The sequence below is a fragment of the Ochotona curzoniae genome, unplaced genomic scaffold (assembly GCF_017591425.1).
Source record: "Ochotona curzoniae isolate NIBS_2020 unplaced genomic scaffold, NIBS_Ocur_1.0 contig_4501, whole genome shotgun sequence".
NCBI lineage: Eukaryota > Metazoa > Chordata > Mammalia > Lagomorpha > Ochotonidae > Ochotona > Ochotona curzoniae.
This window is the reverse complement of record NW_024466307.1, coordinates 421,135-444,976: the sequence shown is the minus strand read 5'-3', so window position 1 is coordinate 444,976 and position 23,842 is coordinate 421,135. Positions and strand designations below refer to the sequence as shown.

The 23,842-nt window shown below is 51.7% G+C and overlaps 1 protein-coding gene across 2 annotated transcripts; it reads right to left on the bottom strand.

The window, feature by feature from the left end:
- Nucleotides 1-178: 178 nt before the first annotated feature.
- ANKDD1B (ankyrin repeat and death domain containing 1B) lies at nucleotides 179-23,497 on the bottom strand. 2 transcript variants are annotated; one of them, XM_040985934.1, is made up of 15 exons: nucleotides 22,984-23,497; nucleotides 19,264-19,367; nucleotides 18,693-18,791; nucleotides 15,788-15,886; nucleotides 15,592-15,696; nucleotides 14,227-14,325; nucleotides 13,584-13,682; nucleotides 10,540-10,638; nucleotides 8,950-9,048; nucleotides 7,955-8,053; nucleotides 6,403-6,501; nucleotides 5,402-5,497; nucleotides 3,574-3,766; nucleotides 2,371-2,502; nucleotides 179-1,621 (listed from the first exon to the last, which is right to left on the bottom strand). In XM_040985934.1, exons 1-15 carry the CDS (start codon nucleotides 23,186-23,188, stop codon nucleotides 1,560-1,562), a joined length of 1,689 nt encoding a protein of 562 aa, XP_040841868.1. In that variant the 5' UTR covers nucleotides 23,189-23,497; the 3' UTR covers nucleotides 179-1,559. The 2 variants fall into 2 exon arrangements, with proteins under 2 accessions (XP_040841868.1, XP_040841869.1); XM_040985935.1 differs by lacking the exon at nucleotides 22,984-23,497 and having other exon boundaries at nucleotides 18,693-18,825; nucleotides 19,264-20,183.
- Between the last annotated feature and the right edge of the window lie 345 nt (nucleotides 23,498-23,842).

The window sequence follows — 23,842 nt, the reverse complement described above, 5'->3', positions numbered from 1 at the left end:
AGTACTGGAGTGCATGACTTAGCTCCAGCCCCATCCTATAATGGGGAGCCCCAGCAGCCCAGCAGCGCCAGACCTGGCCCAGAAACACAGAACAAAGCAGGCTCTGTTGTCACTCCGCCCACAGGAGCCCCCGTCACAGGTGTTTCTGGGTTCAGAGCAGGGTACCGGAAGCCTTGCCCCCTTGGGACAGAAGACAGAGAGCCCTATTTTATTCCAGGAAACAGTTCCCTGCTGCCACATAGTGCTTTTAGGACAGAAAAACTAGGCAGATAGCGTTTTCTGAGCATGGACATGAGAGTTTTCTGAAGTACACAAGTGTCAGGCAGTGTCTCATGAGCAAATTCACACGCGACTTGCTCCCAGGCACATCAGAGACCACAAGCTCCACTAGGGCCACTCCCACCACCCAGCATGACACCTTGCTGACTAGCAAGCGTGGTCTTCCCTCTGCACAGGTAATGGTCTTCAGAGGCAGCATTCACCTCCTGAAAGCAGCCCTGGGCCATTCACCCTGACCCTAACCCTGAGCGGGCTGGGGTGCTCACACGTGGGTCTTCAGCTGTGCTTGGAGGACTCTAGTCTCTGGCTAGTAAGGGATTCTCAACATGCAAACCACAACCACATGGTCAGGCCCCACCTCAGTGAGCAGGTCGTGGTGGGAACCCATGCTCCACGTTAAGAGTGAAGCAGCAGACAGCAGTGCTGTGCCTTCGGTGGTTTTTGCATCATGAGGCTTTTCGGCTGGCCGGGAGAGGTGCAGCAAGGACTCTGGAAGCTTCCCTGCTGAGCAGATGGGTCAGGACCACTCTGCCATCATATAGGATTTGGAATCATGGCTGGGGCATTTGCAGCATTAGGTGGGCAGTTTCCAGTCAGCACAAGACTTACAAATCCATAGATGAGATGCAGGCTGTTCACACTTATCAGTGGTTGGGGTTGAGCATGGAGGGTTTCAGCCTGAGGCTTAGGGATTCCAATTCCACATTCATCTGGGTAGCATGTGGTCACTATGTCATTCTACCACCAAGTGGCAATACATGCCAATGGGTCTACTTCTGGTCCTTTCCATTTATATGTGATGTAAGCCAAATGACAACCAGATCCAAACCCAGAGTCACTGAGGAGAGGCAGCTGGCACGGTGACATCCAAGGCATGCTGTAATGATTGGCAAACCCCAGTCCCAGGGAGGGAAGCCAAGGGTCTGACAGCCTGAACAGCAGCAACAGGCCCAGGGATTTATGGCGACTCCACAGCAAAAGTGTCTCTAAAACTCCTGGGTCGCCACACTGTAGATCTGCTGCCATCGCCAGCCTAAGATGTGGTACGTAGACCCTCCTAGATGATCACATGTCTGCATTAAGTGACAGATGGACAACAGCCTTAAGCAAAACCTACATGGGTATCTGGGAGGTGTACAGTGTTGCTCCTCGTCCATCTGTGCAAGGCCCTGGTCAGCACCGTCCCAGGGTTGGGAGGAAAGTTAGTGCCAACAGAAGACATTTACGGCCTAAGAGGAGCAGAATTTAAAAGAAAGTCATGGAACAACTTCTTTCAGAATTTATGAAACTGTGCATTTCCTGGAGTTCGAGTTGGTTCCATTTTTTAATTGACGAGTCTTTTCTGGAAAAAGTAGATTTGTTATGAAGAGTGATGTTCCGTAACGGCTGGCCTTTTTAGGCACTCTGCCCGCAAGGTCTAGTACCCCTTCATCTCTAACGTCCATTAGCTATAAAGAGCACATCTTGAGCTCCTGCCCTACCTGTTCCTGTGAGCACTGGTGGAATGGTGGCATGGCCAGTCAGTCCTGGGCCCCAAGGAGAACCCACGGGCCCTGCAACCCTCAGGGTGGGCTTGGAGGCCAGCACAGGAGACTGTAAAGCCGAGAGCAGGCCTCAGGGTGACCACAGGCAGTTTCTGGTCTCGACTACTATCTGGAATGCTTTCAGGTTGGCCCAATTCACTCACTTGTGTCCCCAGCGGCCATCTACTTGACCCAGCAGTGGTGCTGGCATAATGGTTTGCCAGCTGATTTACTGCTGTGTTATGAAAGTGGCCAATAGTTGTCACGGTGGCTCTTACCCCAGGAGCTGACAAAGTGCTAGCAGCTCTGAAGGAAACATTCAGACATGGAAAGAGTGGCCTTGGCTACCTGCATCTAGGGCAGGAACACTGCCCCCCTCCATGCACTTCTGCAGACAGCCAGGAGGGGGCGACACGGACAGCCATCAGCTCTGACAGGTGTGCCTTGGTCCCCCTGCTCAGCATTCTACAGGAGCTGGCCCTGGAGGGACCTCTGCTAATTGACTGATACTTCTGACCATTACCTCCATGTCTACCATAGGAGGGGCTCCCACCTGTGGAGAACTCACCGGCCAGTTCTGGGAGGCCTGCACGCACCAACGCCTCATGCAGGTGCTTGGCAGGGTGGGGTTGCATGAGCCAGGACCCGTGCAGCCAGATGAGCAGGGCCCTGTGGCCATGTTCACGGAAGCTCTCCTTCCCTGAACAGACACCAAGGTGACACACTGTGAGGGAAGGTGCTGTGACCACAGTTCTTGGGGATCTGCTGGCTCACTCCCCACTGCCCACAACATCCAGGCCTGAGCCAGGCTGAAGCCACAACCAGGAACTCGGTTCACATCTTAGGTGTGGGCAGCAGGGACCCCAGTGCTTGAGGCACTCTGCTGCCTCCTGGGGTACACACTAGCAGGGTGCCGGAATCAGAAGTGGAGGCAGGGCTGGGAGCCAGGCTTCCCACTCAGGATTGGACACACCACAAATGGCTGCCCCCCACTGACCTCACATGCCATCATTAGCCCACAGGCTCTCACCAAACTGCACTGTGATTGGACTGTGAGTAGACTGTCCCCACCCTGCCATTCTCTGAATATGATTGTTGCCACGAAAACTTAAGTTGAGGCTTAATCTCCAGAGTGATGGTACTAAGGCTGTGGGGCCTGGGAGAGGCTGGCCAGGTACTCAAAGAGGTCTCAACGTGTCCTGTAGGCATCTTGCTCCTGTGTGGGAGCAGGACAGGTTATAAAGTGAGGCCCATGAGCCTCTTCAGGTCCTATGTGCTCTCCCCCACATGATGCCACGAGGACGTCTCCTGGTGGGTCCAACATGCACAGAGCAACCTCCTGTGGTGACAGCCATGCGGGGTGCCTTGAATAGCAGGCTCTGCCCCATCACTGGCTCTCTGTGTGAAACCTGAGGCTACACCATATCCCACAAGAAGCCTGACCACTATAGCTAGTTTACAGGATTTCTCCTGAAGCGGTCAGCTTCTTGATCATGCAGCAGACTTGTTCACACTAGGACAATCTCAGGGACACTAGTGCCTTAAGTCCTTGCTACCTGCTTGACACACAACCTAACTCCACCTTCCACATAGGGTGATGAGAAGCCAGCAGTGGCTTACTTCCCTCCCCTACATGTTCCCATGCACCCATGAAAACCCAAGCCAACCACCCCAATTCTAGGCTATGAAGCCTGTGGTTTTACCTGACATCCCTGCCCTTATTGACCCTACCAGGAAAGCCTCCTGCCTGCATGGTCCAGGCTGCACTCACCCACCCACTGCTGCTCGATGGCTCTGATCTGCTCCTCTGTGAAGTCCCAGCACCGGGCCAGCCTCTGCCACTCGCGGGGCCTGAGCTGCCGGTAAGCCAGGTCCCAGAGCAGTGTACGCATGGGCCTCGTCTCCAGGCTGTGGTCCTGCTTGAATGTCACAGGGCCCAGGGTGTCAGGGTCCTCACCATGCTCCTGAGAGGAAGAGGAAATGGCTGTCAGGGTTCTCTGTGAATCAAGGGTGTTCCAGACTTGGTGGTTGGGCAGGCAAGACTACTGCCAGTGTTCTTGCTCTGTCAATGTGTGTCACCAGGGCTCACAGGCACGGAGAGGGCTCACAGGAATGGATGACTCAGGGAAATGGACAGGGCTCACAGGCAGAGAGGGCTCACAGGAATGGATAGGGCTCACAGGCACGGATGGAGCTCACAGGAATGGATGGGGCTCACGGGCACGGACGGAGCTCACAGGAATGGATGGGACTCAGGGGAACAGACAGGGCTCACAAGAACAGACGGGGCTCACAGGGCTGTACTCCTTGCTGCCGCTGGAGATGGGCCCGCAAGGCAGAACACAGGGTGGGTCCCTAGGCAGGTGCCCTTGGTGGTCTTGGTGGTGGTCTTACTTTCAGCCATACTTCATCGGTTCTTCTGACCCTCACTAGGAGCTTCCAGGGAATCCAGATGGGTTGCCTTCTTACCACAACCAACATGACCCCAAAGCTAGCCCCTCCAGCAAGCAGGAGAGAGAATGTGGGTGGTGGGGAGGACAGGAGCAGACATTATCCTAGCCACAGCAGCTAAACGTAACCCTAAGCATCCATAAACAAGATACATCATGGAAAACACACACACACACACACACAGATGGGTTTCAAAAGATTTTTGTACCAAAATAAATAATTCATTGTTTAGGAACATCTGAAGGACCCATGGGGCCCAGATTGCTACTGTTGGCTGGCTTTGCAGAGCTTCCCAGCTGCAAACCAAAGCTCTTGGGGAACAACCCCATGCAGCCAGTGCTGCAGGCCCCAGGAATGCCTGTCCTGCAGGTGCCCCGTGCGACAGGGCAGGTCAGTGGCCAGCAAGCGGGACACACTGCCCCACAGGGCAAAGGGCTTACCACTGACCCTAGGCTCACTTTTCATGTATGCTGACTTCTATTTTTGTCTTCTCTGAAATAAAAGTGAGTCTTAAGGAAAGACAGTTCCGAGTCACTAGACGGGAGTCGTTACTGGGACAACAAAACAGCCAGAAACGTGGGATCCTGGATGGCAGAGCCTGTGGCCCAAACTTAGCTTAGCTGAAGAACTGGCATTAGCCGCCTCCCCTGGGGGCTCCAGGCCGAGGAGAAGAGCCAGGTCCTGTCTTGGGCCTGGTATTCATGTACAGAAATGGGGGTGGGAAGGGAGGGTGAGGGTCTGGATTCCTGTCAGGCTTGGCACATGGAGACAGGTACATTTTGCTTTAAGAATTTATGAGGAATGCACCCAGACCACAGTGGAAGAAGCAATGTTTGCCCTCACAGGGGCAGACACAGTGGGCATCGGGACCGGAATTCCAGCCCTGACATACTGGACGGAAAGCAGCACAGCCAGGCAACCAAGCTGGTATCTGGGGTGGCATCTTAGCCTGAGGGCACAGGCCTGACCTGGAGGGGAGGGAGCCTCTTGGCCATAGCAACAGGAGCTGCACTCCCCTGTCCCCACGTCAGAGGAAAAGAACACGATTGGCAGGCTCCCCTGTGCTCAGACACTTGGGCACAAAAGCAGGAAAACAGCTGACCCCAGGTGGCCAGAGAAGACAGATTGTACCGCAAGGCCAGGCTCACCTGTCTCCAAGCGTAGAATCTTTCTGCCTTGATGATCATGTCCACCACCAGGCTGTGGCTGCTCCTGGAGGCCACAGCCAGGGCCGTCCTTCCCTGCTGAGACACAGAAGCCAGTGTCAAGCCTGCCAGCACAAGCAGCCCCGTAAGAACCTGGCTCCTGTGAGGCGATGATGTGACAAAGCACAGGAGGTCCTGAGTATCTCATGGCTCCTTGCTGATCAGCTGGGAACCTAAGGCTGCCCAGCACATGACGTTGCAGGAGGCCCCTGCACCCTGAGAAGTGTCCATAGGGAAGAGGGATGTGCTCTCCCCACATTCCTCCCAGGGTGGTAGGGGATGCTGACTGCTTGCCGTAGCACTAACAGCCACATCAGACTGGGGAGTGGATGCTCTGTTTTGATGATTGTTGGTCATAAGGAAGGACAGGGCTGGGTGTTACTAAGGAAGGCACTGGGATGGCAGTATGGCTGCCCGCAGCAAGGGTTCAGCTCTCTGGGCTCCTGACAGAGCTGCCTCCGACTGGCAGCCAGGATGGTATAACTGGTTATCAAACAGAGTGAGCAAGAGGGCTCTCACAAGCGTAGAATTATGCAGCTGGATGCTCACCCACACCCTGAGGTGGGAAGCAGGTGGCTCAGGGGCAGCAGGGGACGCTCATGCTAAGTGTGACGAGTCAGAGACACAAAGGCTGAGTGATTGCTCACACGTGTGGCACCTGCAGGCTGTCAACAGGGGACACCAGTGGGCAGGTTCTCTGTAAACATTACTGGTGAGGGCCACCTTGAAAATGTCTGCACCATGTGCATCTACAGTGATTTTGAGCACTTGATAACTAGTATTTGAAAGCCACAGATTTTCTTACTCTGAACAACTCTTAGGGTTAGCATCAAAATGGGGTCAAGTTGAATGTTATGACCAGAGGTGTGTGAAGACGCAGTTAGTCCCGTCCCCCAGGCCACATCCACACAGTCACCAGCCAGCAGGCCTGTGCATGCAGTCACCTTGTCCACAGCCTTCAGGTCACAGCCCGCCTGCAGCAGCATCTCCACCAGTTCCACGTCCCCAAGGTCAGCAGCCACGTGCAGGGGCGTCTGCTGCCTCTGCCATGGGAGATAAAGAAAACCTCAGTGAGGAGGGTGCAGGCGTGAGCTGCCACTGCTTGTCCCAGGCCGCTGTGAAGGAGCTGGCTCAAGCGGAGCAGGGACTGGTACTGTGGTGTACTAGGTTAAGCCTCCATTTGGTACTGGCATTTATGGTGCCAGTTCAAGTCTTATCTGTTCCTCTTCCAGTCCAGCTCCCTGCTAATGCACCTGGGAAAGCAGCAGAGGATTGTCCAAGCCCTTGGGACCCAGCATCCAAGTGGGAGACCCAGAAGAAGTACTGGGCTCCTGGCTTTGGACCAGTGCAGCTCCAGCCATTGCAGCCTTTTGGGGGAGTGAACCATAGATAGATGATTTTTCTATCACTCCTTCTCTCTTAGTAAATCTACCTTTCAAATAAAAATTTTTTTTTTCAAAAAAGTGGAGCAACTGGGACATGAACCAGTATCTACATGGGATTGCTGGAGCTGCAGACATCAGCTTTAGCCACTATGCCACAGCATCCCCTGCCTGTTCATTATGACAGACACGCTGCCCAGTTAACCCTTGCTACCTTGCTTATGACTTTTCTGTCTCATGCCTGAAGACAGTATTTGTATGGCAGGTACCTCTGCTAACACCTCCAGGTCACTGATGCCCCCACTGACTACACCAGCGAGGCACAGGGCCACAGCACCACATGGCAGGGCCAATACCCATAATACTCTGCCTCACTGAAGACAAACAGGGCTGGGAGAGCACCTGCCCTGCTGACTCGTGTTTTCTGATCTTAAATGAGCCTTGTTTGACAAGTACCCTCCTGGGCTAACACGACAGCTTGTCAGGTCCAAGCTGAAACTGTAGACAGGCGTCACACACACTCATGCATACACACCCTCTGAGATGGGGCGGGTCCAAGATGTTACCCTAGGAGGGATGCGAAGCTCTGGAGCCAGATGGGGGTTGGAGGAGCCCACAGGGACTCTGCTGAGGGTAGGGTGCTAGGGGTGGCAGTTGGTCTCCCTCCGTGTCTGCCCCACCTCCATGCCACTTGCCTCTCCACCTAAAGGAGCCCTTTCTCAGAGAGCTTTGCTCCTGCTGCAGTTGGACTTCCCAATGACTTCTAACTCCAAGAGGTTATTTTTGCCTTGGGCAGGGGAAGCCACATTTGCCTCCCAAGCAGAGAGGGCTCCCCTGAGTTGGAATAGGGCATATATGGGGTGAGGGGTTGGGGCAGGGGGCAGCTGTTGATCTGGGTCTCTGAGGAGTTCCTGCTGAGCTGCTTGTCCAGGGCACCCGTGAGCCAGACTGTCTATTGGGTGGGAATGTGTTGCCCTGGGCTCTTCCAAGCCCCTGTGTGTACATCTGTGTCTGCATGGGAAGAGGGGGACTTTAAGAAGGGAAGGTTAGAAAGATCACAGATCCCCCGGGGAGTTTCTAGGGCCTCTCAACCTTGGCCAGGATCACAGCTCACCTGATTGAGGACATTGGTGTCATGCTGGGCTTGCAGTAAGCTGGTCACCACGGCCATGTGATTGTGGGCCACTGCTAGATGCAGAGGGGACTCTGTGGGCTGAAGACAGGGACCCCAGGATCAACCCAGAGACCCAGGCTGCCTAGGGGTCTGCTCTCTCCTTCTGGGACTGGGAGGCACCGAAGAAGATAGACAGGAAGGGAGGAGCAGCTGGGGTCAGGGAAAGGAAGGAGTAAGAGAGGGTATGGGCAGAACAGGCAGCAGCCAAGGATGCTTTGGGGCCCTAGTGCAAGCTGGTGCACTTCCTGGCCCCTGAGAAGTCAGCCGTGCTGCAGACGGGTTGGTGGGTGCCCAGACATCACCTAGTCCCCATTTTATCATGAACAGTGAGGACCAGAATCTGCCACAGGACTATCAGAGACTAACCCGATCTTCCTGTCCTTTTGTGTTCAGCAAGGAGGGAGGCCAGCAGCACCCCGAGAAGCAGGGGCACCAGAGTGGAGAGGTCAGACTCAGGGTATATCCCTGCCAAGCTTGCTGCCTCAAGGGGGCTGGCACTGCCCCGGGATTAGGAAGTCCAGAGCCAGGTCCTAACGCTGTCATGCCCCACAGCTGTGATGGAGTTTCAACCACAGCCCTGCTCCATGTCCTCAAGGCCCTCGCAGGGAGATGGCACTCACAGGGAACTGCATCTGAAGACACAGGAGCAAACTTAAACAGCAGACCTCAAGACCTGTCTCTGTTCAGGACTTCAATGGCTCAAGTAGTCACATCTCATTTTTGACTGCTGAGGGTTCAGAATCAGTTTTCAGAAGGAGCCAGGCAGCCTTACTGGGGAGAACCCTGGCCCACACCCGCCTGGGTACCTACCCCCAGAGCCACCCCTTGGCCCATACCCACCAGGGTGCCCCCCACAGCGATTCCCCTGGCCCATACCTGCCAGGATGCCCCGCATAGCCACCAGCCCCTCAGCCCGTGTCATGGAGGAGACTTACGCCCGAGCCTGGGTACAGGTCCACATTCTCCCGCAGAAGGAGGTTGACCAGGGCTTTGTGACCATTCCGGGCTGCAGTCTGCAAGGCCCCGACATTGAGCTGAAGGGACAGGGGGACAGGGGAGGGGCTCTGGTGAGGCTCACTCCCTGCTGCTTAGTGCACGGGAATCAGCTGACCCAGGGAGGGTACAGCAGAGGAAAAAGGAAAGCCCAACACCATCCCCACAGGTGTCAGAGCCCTGGGGTGCCCACGTGCAATGGACGAATCCTGGGCCCTGAGAGTGTCAAGTGTCGGAAGAAGCCCTTGCCCCAGGGTGACAGTCCTGGGTGGTGGTGGGACCACACGGTGGGACCCTACAAACGTGGAATCCCAGCCCAGAGAGTAAGACCAGAGAGACACAGGTCCTCATGGTGCCACACAAGAGTTAGCAAGAGGCCCACATGCTTCAAGCCAGGGAGACCTCACCGGAGCCACCCTGCCATCAGCCATTGACCAGCTGTGACGGGAAAAAATGAACACTTGCCATTCAAGGCACAGGGTCATGCAGTGCTTGTGGGAGCACCAGGAGTAAGACTGCCTGTGCAAATGTGGATTAAATCCACTTCCCTTCTTCTGTGTATAAAAGGACTAGAACAAGCTCTGCACCCCCAGAAACCTCTCCACGAGACAAAACAGGTGACTTGGAGCTGGCTACAAAAAATGCCTCAGCAGTTGGGGAGTCAGGGCAGTAGCACGAGAATGGCAGAAGTACCACCCCAGGCATGGTAGCTGCTCCTGCAATTTGCAAGTGCTGCCTCGACTGCTCTGAAGGCACAGGAGGTCAAGGCTCAGAGGCTGAGGGCTGAGCTCTGGCCAGGAGCCCCACACAAGCTCTGAACCCCTGAAATTCTGATCCCATCCAGCGAAGATCTGGTACACGAACGAAAGGTGCTCTGCAGTCACACTGTGGAGAGCTCCTCATGTGCGGGTGCAGCTGGGGCAGGAAGGGGAAATGGGGCTCTGTAGTCACACTGTGGAGAGCCCCCTCATGTGTGGGTGCGGCTGGGGCAGGAAGGGGAACATGGGGTACTCTGCGGAAAATCAATTCCTGCCAACGTGAGGTCTGAAGAGTAGAATCACGTAACATCAAATGTTTTGATCTTGAAGGATTTTCAGAAGAAGAAAGGAGACAGATAGAGCTCTGCAAACGCTGCTGGGTGAGCTCCCCAACTTCTCAAAGGAAATGCAGGCAGCAGTGCAGCCTGGATACCACAGAGCCTCCCATAGGCCAGCAGCAGCCAGGGTCCAGCCTGCCACACCTGAGCTTTCACCAATGCACATCCTTTTCAGCGTTGCTATGCAAGGTAGGTGTGACCAGGGGCCATGGAGAAGCCCTCCTAGGACAAGAGAAGAGCGTCCAGTCTTCAGCGAGTGACAGGTGCCCGCTCCTAACCCCACTGTCAAGAGACTTCCCTCCGGAGAAGCAGAAAAAAGATGTTACTCCAGCAGCAAGTTCACCGTAGGATCTCAGAGGGAAGTCACATGTCCAGCAAACATCATCTCACATGTGTGAACTCCACAAAGTCCTGTAAGTGACCCCCGGAAGCCCACCTTATTTCTAACGTTGATGTCACTTCCCGCCTCCAGGAGTATTTGGCTGCATTCTTCATGACCCTCCTGGACACTCAGGAAGAAGGGCGTCTCTCCATCCTAGCAAAGAAAACTCTGTCAGGGCTGATGGTCCCAGGTGAAGAAGCACAGCACTGAGAACCAGTCCTGTGCACACCCCTGGGTGCTGCTCCCAGTCACAGGCACGCAGAGCAAGACTGCATGGCCACTGTTAGCCCTCACACCTCGGTCCCTTTAGAGCACACCAGAGTACCAAACACTGTACTCACGGCGGAGTAAAGGGAACCCCAGCCAAAGGCTGCTGAGCAGGCTGCACGCCCTGTGTACCAGTGCCCACTCTCCTAAGGATTCCAGCCTGCCCCTGCCACTGTCCATCCCATCACATCCTCACAGTACACTGATGGGGCCAGCAGACACCACTGTGCTTGCTGGAGTCACAGAAGTAGAGAGGACACAGCCCTCAGGGGACAGCCCACAGGGAACACCATCTCAGAAGCTGAGTGATAATTTGCAGTGGGGAAAGTCACTGAATAGGGGAGTGTGGCAGCCAGCATTGTGGGCTTACAACACTGATGTCAGGTTTGAGTTCTTGATGCTCCACTTCTGATGGTGTCCCCAGCTAATGTGCCTGGGAAAGTAGCCAACAGTGGCCCTAGTCCTTAGGTACGAGCACCTCTGTGGGAGATACGGATGAAGCTAATGGTCCAGCCCCAGCTACTGTGGCCATCAGGGGAATGAACCAGTAGAATGCAAGATCTCTCTGTGTGTCTCTCCTTCTCTCAATTTTTAAAAAAGTGATTTCAGTGTTTGACCTCGAGCAGCGACCCTAACCAGCCCCCCAGGATTTTCTCTGCTTAACAACAGTGCTGGACAAGCCCAGGGGGTGCATGCCACAGCAAGCTCAGTGGATCACATGCTAACAGGAAGGGGAGCATGGGAGTCATGTCCTCGTGCACTCCACACTGCTCTTAACCTCACTTCCCACCAATGCACACCCTGGAAGGTAGCAAGCCTGGCTCAAGCGATGGGGTCCCAGGCACCACCAAGAGAGATGATTGGAGTTCTTGCCTGTCAGGTTGGCTCCAGCCCAGCCCCAGCTGCTGTGGGAATTTGTGGAATGAATTAATGGATGAATTTCCATTATTCTGTTTTGCCTCTCAAATACATATGCAATTAAAAAAAAAGATTTGATTTATTTAGTTTTATTGGAAAGGCAGATATACAGAGAGGAAGAGAGACAGAAAGATTCTCTATCCACTGGTTCATTCCCCAAGTGGCCACAATGGCCTAGAGCTGAGCTGATCCAAAGCCAGGAACCCAGGAGCCTCCTTGAGGTCTCCCACGCAGGTGCAGGATCCAAGGCTTTGGACAATCCTCCTACTTTCCCAGGCCACAAGCAGGGAGCTTGATGAGAAATGGGGCAGCCAGGACACGAACTGGTGCCCATATGGGATCCCGGCACATGCAAGGTGAGGACTTTAGCTGCTAGAATCCCATGCTAAGCCCTATACATAATTTTTTATAGGGAAATTTATTTTGCTTTTAAAAAAATCTTGAATTCTTAAAATAAAAATCATGAAAATCCTTGAAATAAAATCTTGAAAATCTTGAAATAAAATAATCAGGGAAAATGTGTATAATGAAAAAATATACATGAAGCATGACTTTCAAAAATTTTGCACCAACATAAACATCTTTTAATTTCGTTTTCCATTACTTTTTTAAAAGGCACCCCACAGAGGTCAGAGTTGTAGCACAGCACATTAAGTTGCTGCCATGATATTAGCACATGGTACCAGAGCACTTGTTCATATCCTGGCTGCTCCACTTCTGATCCAGTTCTCTGCTAGTATACCTGGGAGAATAGCAGAGGATCGCCCAAGGGCTTGGTGCCTTTCTACACATGTGGGAGACCAGGACAGAGTTTCAGGCTTCTGGCTTCTGTCTGGCCCAAGTATAGCCATCATGGCCCTTTAGGGAGAGAGCCAATGCGTAGAAGACTTCTATTTCTCCCTCTGTCACTCTGCCTTTCAAAAAAAAAATTAGAATAAATTCTTAAGATAAATAATACCTCTTTTTTTAAAAAAGATTTATTTACTTTTTATTAGAAAGTCAGATGTACAGAGAGGAAAAGAGACAAAGAGGAAGATCTTCCATCTGATGATTCACTTTCCAAGTGGCGGCAAAAGCTGGAGCTGAGCCAAACTGAAGCTATGAGCCAGGAGCTTCCTCCAGGTGTACCACATGAGTATATGGTTCCAAGGCTTTGGGCCATCCTTGACTGCTTTCCCAGGTCACAAGCAGGGAGCTGGATGTGAAGTGGGACTGCCAGAACACGAGCCAGCACCCATATGGGATCCCGGTGTGTTCAAGGCATGGACTTTAGCCACTAGGCTACCACGTTGAGCTCATAACACCTCTATTATTGCATGCATACAGTATATTTTGCATGCCCTTCTTGTATTTTTAATTTTGAAAATGTACTCATTTTCATCTATTTGATAAAGATTACATGCACACACTGGACCAGATGCTTGCCCAGTCCCCAAATTCTGTCCTGATTGGGCCAGGTTGAAGCCAGGAGCCCAAAACTCCATCCAGGTCTCCCATATGGATGACAGGGCCTCAAGCATCTGAGATGTTACCAGCTGCCTCCCAGACTGTGCACTGGCAGAGAGCTGGACTGTAAGCCAAGCAGGACTCAACCCCATGCACTCTGCCACAGGATGTGGATATGCTGAGTGGTAGCTTAATGCACTGTGCCATACACTTGCCCTTGCATGCCCCTCTTGCCCTATAGGCTTCCAGAATAAGAATAAACTGTCTGGCCTATGGTATATAGGAAGTAAGCATTTGGAATGAATGGGTGAGCACATGAATGTTAACAAGTGAAGACTGGGAGGCTCTCAGGAAAGCAGCAGGAATCTTTGAAATCACGTTTACATTCCCGGCCCTAACTGCTTGGCTTTCCTCCCATCAATTCCCCACTGAAGCCCAGGTCCAGCTGGCAGTGAGCGTATCCATACCTCATTGACTTCGTCCACTCCTTGCCACTGAGTCAGCAGCAGCTGTACAGCTGGACTGTGTCCACTCCTTGCGGCCAAGTGCAGGGCTGTGTTTCCCTCCTGCAACAGAGACATAGGTGCTGAAGATCCATGCCAGGCCACCCTCCTGGGTACTCTCCCTGTAGCCACACTGTGGCCTAGCATGTGGACTGTGTCAGGTGCAATTGTAAGTGAAATTCATAAACCTCTACATCTTCTATGAGAAGACACAGCTATTTAAAAGAGAAGCAAAAGCACCCACATTCCTCATTCTAATTTTGCTACCATCTTGCAGTAAAAAGTGGAGTCCTTGACTCTACCCATGGGAAAATCATCAGAGGAGCAGGTAGATTTGGTGTCTCCTTGGCTCCCTCACTCAGTGAGCAGGGGATGGGTGTCTATCAGGCTGCAGGGAGAGAGATGGGAAACTGGAGCAGGCATTGAACAATCCACAAAGTCTGCCAGTTCCCCAACACCTGTGGGGCGGAGCTGTGGCCAACCCAACAGGGTTCACTTGCACAGCCATGACACCCTCTGCTGACAGCAACCCAGAGCAGTGGTCTGTGACCACAATGCATCAGCAAATCCATACACACCTGCTGCCCCTTCACAGAGCTCAGCTCACCTTGTCCTTCTCTGAGGAATGCAGATTCAAGAAGATGAGTTTTTCTATCATCTCAACATGGCCCCTTGCTGCTGCACAGAGAAATGGTTTTCTTCCTCTCTGAGGATCAAACACAATCATGTTTGTCACACACTCAGTGAACACCAGCAGCTGCTAACATCCCAGGGCCAAGAGCAGGCACCCAGAGCCGCAGGGACTTCCAAGGGCAATGCCACAGATGCAGGGTCCCTAAGAGGCACCCAGACCAGATTCCCTCTCAAACTGGCAGTGTTACAGACTGAGAGACTATGCAGCAGCTCTACAGCTCCTGGCTGAGGCGGCATTCCTCACAGCACCCACAGCGCCCCCAGCTGTGTGGTGTCCTCATAGCACCCACAGCATCTGGCTGGCACAGCACTCTCACAGGACTCACAGCATAACCAGCTTTGCGGCAGCCTCACAGCCTCCAACATGCCCTGCTAAAGTGGCATCCTCAGAGCATTCATGGTGAACCCAGCTGAATTTGTGCATCCTGAGGCGACCCCTGTGGGTTGTGCGTCTGCAACTATGAATGTTCTCACAAGGCCTCAGGCTCGAATCCCGCTTGGGGAGGCCCAAATGACTTTACAACAAAACCTGGAATCCCTTTACACTCAGAATCCCAGTAGTGTGTCAGTGTCAGCCTCACAAAAATAATAAACAAAGCTCAAGGTTACCAAGTAAGGACTCTTATGTCAAATGTCTGGGGGTCTCTGTCCCCAAAAACTCTACCAGAGTCACAGCATGACTCAGAGGACACTGTGACCTCCACAAAGACATCTGCTCAGCTCCTATCCACTTAACCTCGGGCTGCTGTTAGCCCAGTTATTAACCACTGTGGCCAGAGAGTGATGTTCCTGGATATCTGAGGTCATCCTCTTTGTCCCTGGCTTGAAAGGCTTCCCTGGCTCCACTCTCCTTGAACATACCCAGGGTGTGCACCATCTGGCACTGAGATGTACTCAGTGTGTCCCATGTGTACCAGAATTCGCTATGTCAGGAATATCTCATAGTTCATTATGTCACATGTATTGCAGCGGAAGCTACATCAGGAATATCTCCCATTGCTGCTGCCCATTAAATATCATCTTCAGAGTCTTTCTTATATTTGTATTGTTACCAAGGTGATGGTTACCAGAAACTCCTATATATAGCAGAAGTTCCTAGTGGCTGCAGCTGACTCCCCCATTCCGCCTCTCCACCCCATGCCCACATGCTCTCCCTCCCCTTGCTCTGGTAAATTCCCTGAAGTGTCTGTGTGAGCTATGACACTGATCAACTCCCTGGGGCAAAGACAAGGTGGAACTGGGAAAGGGAGGGTGGTTTATCCCACCACCACAAACACACCTTGTCAGCCTGGTTCAGGTCAGTTAGGTGCAGATCCTGAATGAGATAGTCCACAACCAGCACATTGTTGCTCTGAGCTGCAAAGTGGAGAGCATTCATCCCATCCTGCAGACAGCCAGGAGCCAAGTCCTTCACTGTAGCCTCAGCACTTTCTTCTAGCAGAGATGCAAGGGTACAGGGGTGCCCCCACACCCACCTGAGTCTTGGCTCTCTGGTCGGCTCCAGCTTTCACCAGCATGAGCATGGTCTCCAGGCTTCCAGACCAGGCTGCGAGGTGTAACACCGTGAGGCCATGCTTCCCCAGGAGAGAGCAGAGTACCTGTCAGCTTGGCCAGCAGTGATCAAGCTGAGATTCATTGTACACATCAAGAAGAGAATTTAATCTAAAACAAAGATGTTCTCTAACTTCTATAGCATGTATATTACGTGATACAGGCACAGATGGGTTTCCATCTAGAGGGAAAAGTGGGGTGCTGTGTCACACTGCACTCATGGGAGATGAGACACTGCGTGGCATTGAGTACATGAGAAAGTACACAAACAATGAATATCTTAGAACAAACTCAAGACCACAATGCACATTCTTTTAACCCAGAGCTATAGAGGAAAAACACAATAGACAAAATTTCTAAATGTATCAATAACAAGGTAGGTAATTTTCTGATATATGAAGCACTCCTTAAAACCAACAAGAAAAAGCAAATAAACCATTTAAAAATATATGGACAGAAGATCTTATAGGGAGATATGATCTGAAGGAAGCCATGACTGATAAGCCAGCTGGTAGTCTGCTTAAATTGAAAGCAGTCAGCAGGTCAACTGGGTCTCTATCTGAAAATAAAGCCTCAAGACATGATGTTAACTGTGTGAGGGTGTTCACTGTGGCACAAAATCCTGGAGCTAGATGCGTGCGCATCAACATGGGAATGCTGAATAACTAACAGAGTAGTTAGCTCTGGCACATTGCCACTAAAAATAACAAATGGACTTAGAACTATTTCAATGCACTTTGCTAAATATGGGGGAAAAAGACAAAAAAAAAAAAAAAGAGAAACATGTTGGCTATTCTTTACTAAAAAGGAGATGAACAAACCGTGTGTGTGAGCACAGATTCAACTCCATCTACCTACACAGTGTCAGTAACTGGGCAGGTGGATGGATGCAGATGGGGCTGCATGATCACTGGAGAGCACAGAGCCAAGCACGCGCTCAGGTAGAAGAAGAGAAGGCCCCCAAAAGGAGAGAAACAAGAAAGACAAGCCATTTAAGCACATAGGTGAAACTGCACACATAGGTTTCACATAGGTGAAACTGCACACACATACATAAAGTGTCAGGCTGAGAGGTCCTGTTAAGCTGGAGGGATGCAGTGGGAAGCTGTGTGCTGAGCTGAGCAGAGCTTGGCTGTGGGCTGGGTGGAGCTGAAGGGCTGAGAATCAGACCCAGGGCCCTTGGCTCTATGCCACTGATGCAACAGAGAGCAGATGCCATGTGCCTGACTCCAGGCCCCAACTCTGGTCCCTTCCTCCCTTCCTGAAGCTGTGTCTGCTTTCTGGGTCCTGCATTCCTCATCAACACAAGCCCACCACTTCTTTGCTAGCACTGGCCACAGCAAGCAGTCTCAACACAGCCTCCTACCTCTTACCAAACCATCCTGCCTTAGTGAATAGAAGGGTGAGTAAGCAGGACTGGGTGGCCATGGGGTCTTCCTTTATGAAACGTAAGAGGCCTTTGGTTCATGTCTTGTTGTCAGCAGAGTCCAGACAGACTGAGAGATGAGTCCCTGGGCATGGAGGCTGGCTCTCAGCATCCCACGGTTATTGTGACTGTTCCATTTAGGATACATGCTGCCGAAGTGAGCACTGATGTGACTGTTCCGATGGTCACACTTTACAAACTATGGTCCAGGACTGTTTCAGAACAAGAACTTCAGAGTGAGGCTCCCCCTGTGAGGAATTTCTGCTCAGTGAAGGCAGGCAATGGGGAGGCCCTAGGGTCGTAGCTGACCTCAGGCCAGCCAGCCATTCTCTGGCGTCATACAAGCATCCCTGAGTTTCATTTCTACTACATATGCCAACTTTGAGGCAAACTACACTTCCCTGTGTCTAACCTCCTCAACTATGAGTTAGGCATTACAATACAACCTGAGGGGCCAGGCGGCGTGGCTTAACCGCTAAAGTCCTCGCCTTGAACGCACCGGGATCCCATATGGGCGCCGGTTCTAATCCTGGCAGCTCCACTTCCCATCCAGCTCCTTGCTTGTGGCCTGGGAAAGCAGTTGAGGACGGCCCAAAGCCTTGGGAGCCTGCACCCGTGTGGGAGACCCGGAAGAAGTTCCTGGATCCTGGCTTTGGATCAGTATAGTATCAGCCATTGTGGCCACTCGGGGAGTGAATCATCAGATGGAAGATCTTCTTCTCTGTCTCTCCTCCTCTCTGTATATCTGACTTTCCAATAAATAAATCTTAAAAAAAAAAATGTACAATACAACCTGAGGCACCTGGGACCAGGGCTGTTTGGATTTCAGGTCACACCCTGATGAGGTAGCTTGGGGGATAGAATGGAATTTAGATGCTTTCCATCACACTCTACCTGTGATCATCAAAGGTGGTTCTACACAGATTTCGGTATTTCAGTGCACCCATGTGCTGGATGTCAGCACTCATAGATAAGATTTGAGAACTTTGAGAGTTTCACACTTGCAGATGAGGGAGGCAGAACTTCAGTTTTAGCCTTTAGCTCTTTCCTAAGGCAGCACATAAGATTTGAATCTATGACACCTCCTTGTAGCCCTTTGCACAGCTTGAATCTCACATCTGCATTTAGCACCAGAGTTCATATGGGAAAGAGAATTTAATGTCCCCAGGGCTAGCATGCTCACATCTTCCATGCACCAGAACCCAGCCTGGACCATCCTCTCACACATGTGTTGTTGGTTGCCAGATCATTGTGGGGGAAATAAGCAAGAAGCCAAGACCCCCAGGTGACAGTAAGAAAATCCACAGAGGACACCACATACACCCTCTCCAAAGAGCTCTCCATCAAGTGGAACATGAGTACAGGTGAATCAGGGTTGCTTGGCCAGATGCTGACCAGCCTACCTTATCAGCAATATCCACCCTGGCCTTGTGATTCAACAGGAAGTCCACGGCTGACAAATGGTTTCTCGCAACGGCAAAGTGAAGGGCTGTGCGGTTCATCTGAGGAGAAAGCAAGCCAGCCCTCTGACCTGGGCTGAGGTAGGGGGCCTCATGTGTTAGCGGCAGCCATTTTGTTCCACACGTACCACGCGGCTTCACACTCCCTTATCTTCTGAATTAGGACACTATTGGAGAGAGATGTTACCCAGTCGCCCCGTTGTCCAGTCTGCAGTAAGAAATCTTGCTTTCTCAGACATATGAGGCCACGCTGCACTCCAGGCCACTACTCAGGACCCCAGATATGGCCTTTAACCTGAACTTGGGTCCTGTGTCCATCCACACAGACTTTGCAGGCATGCATAAAACCCTGGGTACTTGCCCCAGTCTGTTCCATGGCTGATTGCCATCCTGGGATCATCAACAAGGGCCACCCCCTTGCCTTGGCAGCCTACCCTCCATCTTTCATTATGATTCCAGATGACCTGTTCAGCTCCAGTCCACTGGAGACCTGCCCACCTGTGACCTCACTCACACTGTTGACAGCATTGATGTTAACCTTCTTCGCAAACAGCTTCTCCATCAGGTCCAAGTCATTGCTCTTGGCAGCATCCTGAAAGCGTCTCTCACTGGGCAGTACTGAAAGAGAACAAGCCAGGCTGACAAGGGAACAGCAAAGACCTAGAGAGGAAGAGCACCCTGGAACTCAGGAACAATGGCCTGGGTCCCCAACCGTCTGCCTCCAAGGAGGGCAGCAGGGCCTCACTCCTTGGTAAAGCTACCATGGCAAGATCCATTTCATCTTCTCTAGTTGTTTCTTACCCTAAAGTTATTCCTGGCTCCCAAACAAACCATTGCTCACAGGCTCACCCTGAAATCATGGTTTGTAAAAATGTGTGTAAGGTTAGGCAGGGAGGAGTCCCAAGGCTGCAGCAGCTAGCCCAGAGATAAGGTACAGATGCCAGCCCTGCAGGGACCAAACCCTAAACCGCAGCCCATTTCACATCACACATATAAACATGCTTCCCTGGAGGGTATGAAAGCATAGCCAAGCCCTCGGCAAACACCACTCATCACACACCATCAAGCATTCCACAGCTGCATGACTACAAGATTTCCTCAGCTTTCTGTCATGGCGGAGTGTCAGGCCATCCTTTCTGGGAGGGATCCCTGAGGCATACCTGCTGCCAAGTGGTCTTCCTGAGTCTCACCCCTCCAAGTTCAGGCAAGGACAAGCAACTTCTCCAGGAGAGAGGAGCCATGTCCCACAACGGCCTCCCTCCCTGGTATCTCCGAGTGGCACCTGTCTCTGGAAGCCTTTAAAGAACAGGCAGCACAAGGGATGCCCCTACATGAGAGGAGTCTGGGGCACAGATGCACAAAGCAGAAATCACAGCAGGGGAAGGCAGCTGACTACAAGCCAAGCACTATCTGTGGCACCTTCTTCCACCACTGCTAGCACTGACATGGACTGACAATTTTTATTCTACCACCTGGAACCCTCTGCTACTGCCACTCGTTTCCATCCTTGAGGATGGTTAACCCAGCGGTTAGCCTCTCAGTTCCCATACCCTTAACTCATTTCAGCTACCATCTGCTCAACATAATCAAAACACCCAATTCTCCCATCCTTTCAGCTCATGTGCTCTAGCTCCCCAAGACTGGGCATTCTGCCACCTTCTCAAGCCGTCAGCTCACTTGCATAACCATCGAGTCCTCCGGCCCAGCTGTGGGGAATGCTTCCCAGGCCACTTTGGTCCAACAGCCCTGGAAAACCCACACGAACGCTGGCTTCCCTGCTACTGTGGACAATGGTCTCAGCAGGATGTTCACGGCTGCCTGTTATGCTCCCATTCCTGGGCTCTGGGCCCAGTCCCTTCATGTTTTCAATAATTCCACATCAGCCTCCTAGAAATCAGTGCTCCACCGCCCAGATTTATCTCCCAACCCCAGGTTAACCCCCCACACACCGCAGAGGCTGCACACTAAAACCTGTGTTCCTCTCCAACTGCTGCACCACTGTTCAACTCCCTGTCACCTTATACCTCTTAGGTCTCAGTCCTTTGTGGAAAATCAGCTACCCTCTAGAGCCCAGAGCACAGCAGGGCTCCTGGGCAGGGTCTCTGGGCAGCACCCCAGCACTGGGAAGACATCATAGAATGGGAGGGGGCAAGCTCATGGGAGTGCACCTCTTATAGCCACCTCAAAGGATGCCCTCCTCCATGAATCTGTGAGGGTGAGAATTCTGTGAAGGACTGCTGGCAGCCTGCATGGGTGCGGAGTCCTCTATACACGTGGCCAAGAAGGAGTGCAGGCCTAGTGTGCCCAGACTCTCCCAACATAGATCAGAAAGGAACTCAGAAACAACTTTGAACCAAGTGACGCTGAAAATAAAATACATCAATATATGTGGGATGAAGTAAAAGTGTGACTAGAAGGAAATACATAGCACTAAATGATTATAAAAAAGAAAGGTCTTCACCAATAAACTAATGGTCCTGCCTTAAAAGAGAAAAAAGCAAAGCAAGCCCAAAACAAGCAAGGAGAAAATCACAAAAGTAAAAGCAGTGACCAGTGAAACTGAAAACCACAAAATGACAAAGGTCAACAAACCAAGAGAGAATATCACTGAATCAATAAATCTGTAGCCACATTAACCATGAAGACAAGACACAAATGTCCAACCCCAGGAGAGGGCACACATCTCTGAAGCCCTTGGACAGGAAATAGGTCTCCAGGGAACTACATGTCCAACTTCACCTATACGAATTCCATGAAAATCACAAATCACAACTCATGCAGGATTATACCGATTATCCAAATGACCCTGTAATTAGTAAGAAAATTGAATTTTTAGTTTAAATGTTGCGAAAAATTAATTTCCAAGTTCAGGTGGCTTCATCAGTGAATTTTCCCAAATGTTTAAAGGTCAAAAGCAACTTGACCTCATCCCTCCCTAACTCATTTCTGGGGTCCAGCATGTAGCTGACGCTAAACCCAAGTGTCTGCAAGGGTAGAAAAGTCTAAGCCAGTCTCCCTCATGAACACAACATGCAGAACTTTTAGGAGATATGTTATCAAGCCACATTCAATGGCAAATAAAAAGTAGAACACACATTGATCATGCAGGGCTTGACTTGAAAGCTACAAAATCCTCCAGAGCAGCAGGCTACAGAAGAAAAGCTATGGGATCTCACCAACCACATGGAGGAAGCACTCAAGAAGTAGACGCTCAAGTAGACACCAAAGCACAAAGCTATCTGCACTCAGGGCCAGGTGAGGGCGGGAGACCCCCTGACTCTCAAGGCTCACAGTAAAGGCTTACTACAGGCGAGACAGGACGGGGTAGAGCCTGAAAAACATACTGCCAACTCCTAGCCCAAGGGGTCCCTGCCTGATGAAGGAACTCACTGACCAGAGAGAGCCATACAGTGGTCCCACAGGGTTGAGTCTGTGGACTGAAGGAGTCATTGCTGATAAGAACCTTGATGGCAAGTACTGTGGGGAGGGACTTAGGGAAATTCCACACCCCAAATTCTTCACACACACCGTCCCAGAAGGACACACTGGTGTCTGAAAACCCCAGTCTGACTGCAGACAGGGCTCTCCTTCCTTTACTGAGACACTTTCTGCTTTAGCTCTGCCAGGTGCAGGAATTTCTATCTCCACTCTTCTTAGTAAAACTCGATGTAAGGCCAGGCGTGGTAGCTTTAGTAGCTAAAGTCCTCCCCTTGCCACACCAGGATCCCATATGGGTGTCGGTTCTAATTCTAATCCCGGTGGCCCTGCTTCCTATCCAGTTCCTTGCCTGTGTCCTGGGAAAGCAGTTGAGGATGGCCCAATGCTTTGGGACCCTGCACCCAGGTGGGAGACCTGGAAGAAGACACAGGCTATTGGCTTTGGATAAGCTCAGCTATGGCTGTTGCAGCCAGTTGGGGAGTGAATCATCAGACCTAAGAGCTTAAAAAAAAAAACAAAACAAAAAAAACCTCGATGTAACATGAATTTGTCTCCTTGTGTCTCGTGAATCAGACGATAGAAGAGGTCAAAGTAAAAAAAAAGTCACATATATGCAATAGAACATGTACAGGTTCCCTATATCAAAGAAAACAAACAAAATGAAGACTGAAACGAGAACCGGGGTGGGGTCCACAGGCGAAGAAATGCAACCTGACTTCTCCAGGCGAGGGCCCAGAGCGCAGGGAAACACTGCCAGGCACCGAGATGAAGTCCCCGCTGAGCACACAGTCCCTACCGTTTCCCCAGAGCGCCTCACAGGGGGGTGGGAGCACGCGTTCCTCCAGGGCCTGGAGTCTGCAAGCCTCACTGAAGCCCCAAGTCCAGGAGGCACTGGGCACCCAGCCCACCCCAAACTCACAGCCCTCGGGGTCCGCGTCCGCAGCCTTCTGCTCCTGAGGTCCCTGCCTCTCCCGCCTCTGCCACACGCGGTGCATGGCCATGCTCGGTCCGTTGGTACCTGTGTCCTGTGTCTTCCCGCCTCCCTGTCTCTTTGGTCTTGGGCGGGACACCCACAGGCCCTGCCCGAGCTGGGTTTATCAGTTAGGGTCCGCCCCAACCTGCCCCAACCCTAATCTTAACGTGCACCAGGGCAGCTTTGAGTTCTATGCCATCTGGGAAGCGTCTACTGGGATTGATCTCAACCTGGCTGTAACTTGAGTATTACACCATTACTAAACAGGCTCCAGAATTTTACTCCGAATAAATCTACATTTCTCCCATTTGAAAACTATAGCATTATCTGAAACTCTAATTCAGGGACCAGCTGTAACTGCCTTTCAAATGAATAATTAAAAAAAGAAAAACATTTACTTATTTTTGCTGGAAAGGCAGATTTTACAGAGAAGAGAGAGAGGAAACCTTCCATCTGCTGGTTCACTACCCAAGTGGCTGCAATGGTCAGGAGCTGAGCTGACCTCAAATGAGGAGCTAGGAGCTTCCCTGGGGTCTCCCATGCAGATGCAGGGTCCCAAGGCTTTGGGCTATCTTGTACCACTTCCTCAGGGCACAAGCAGGGAGCTGGATAGATGTAGAGCAGTTGAGACACAAACCAGCGCAGATATGGGATCCTGATGCATGGAAGGTGAGGACTTTAA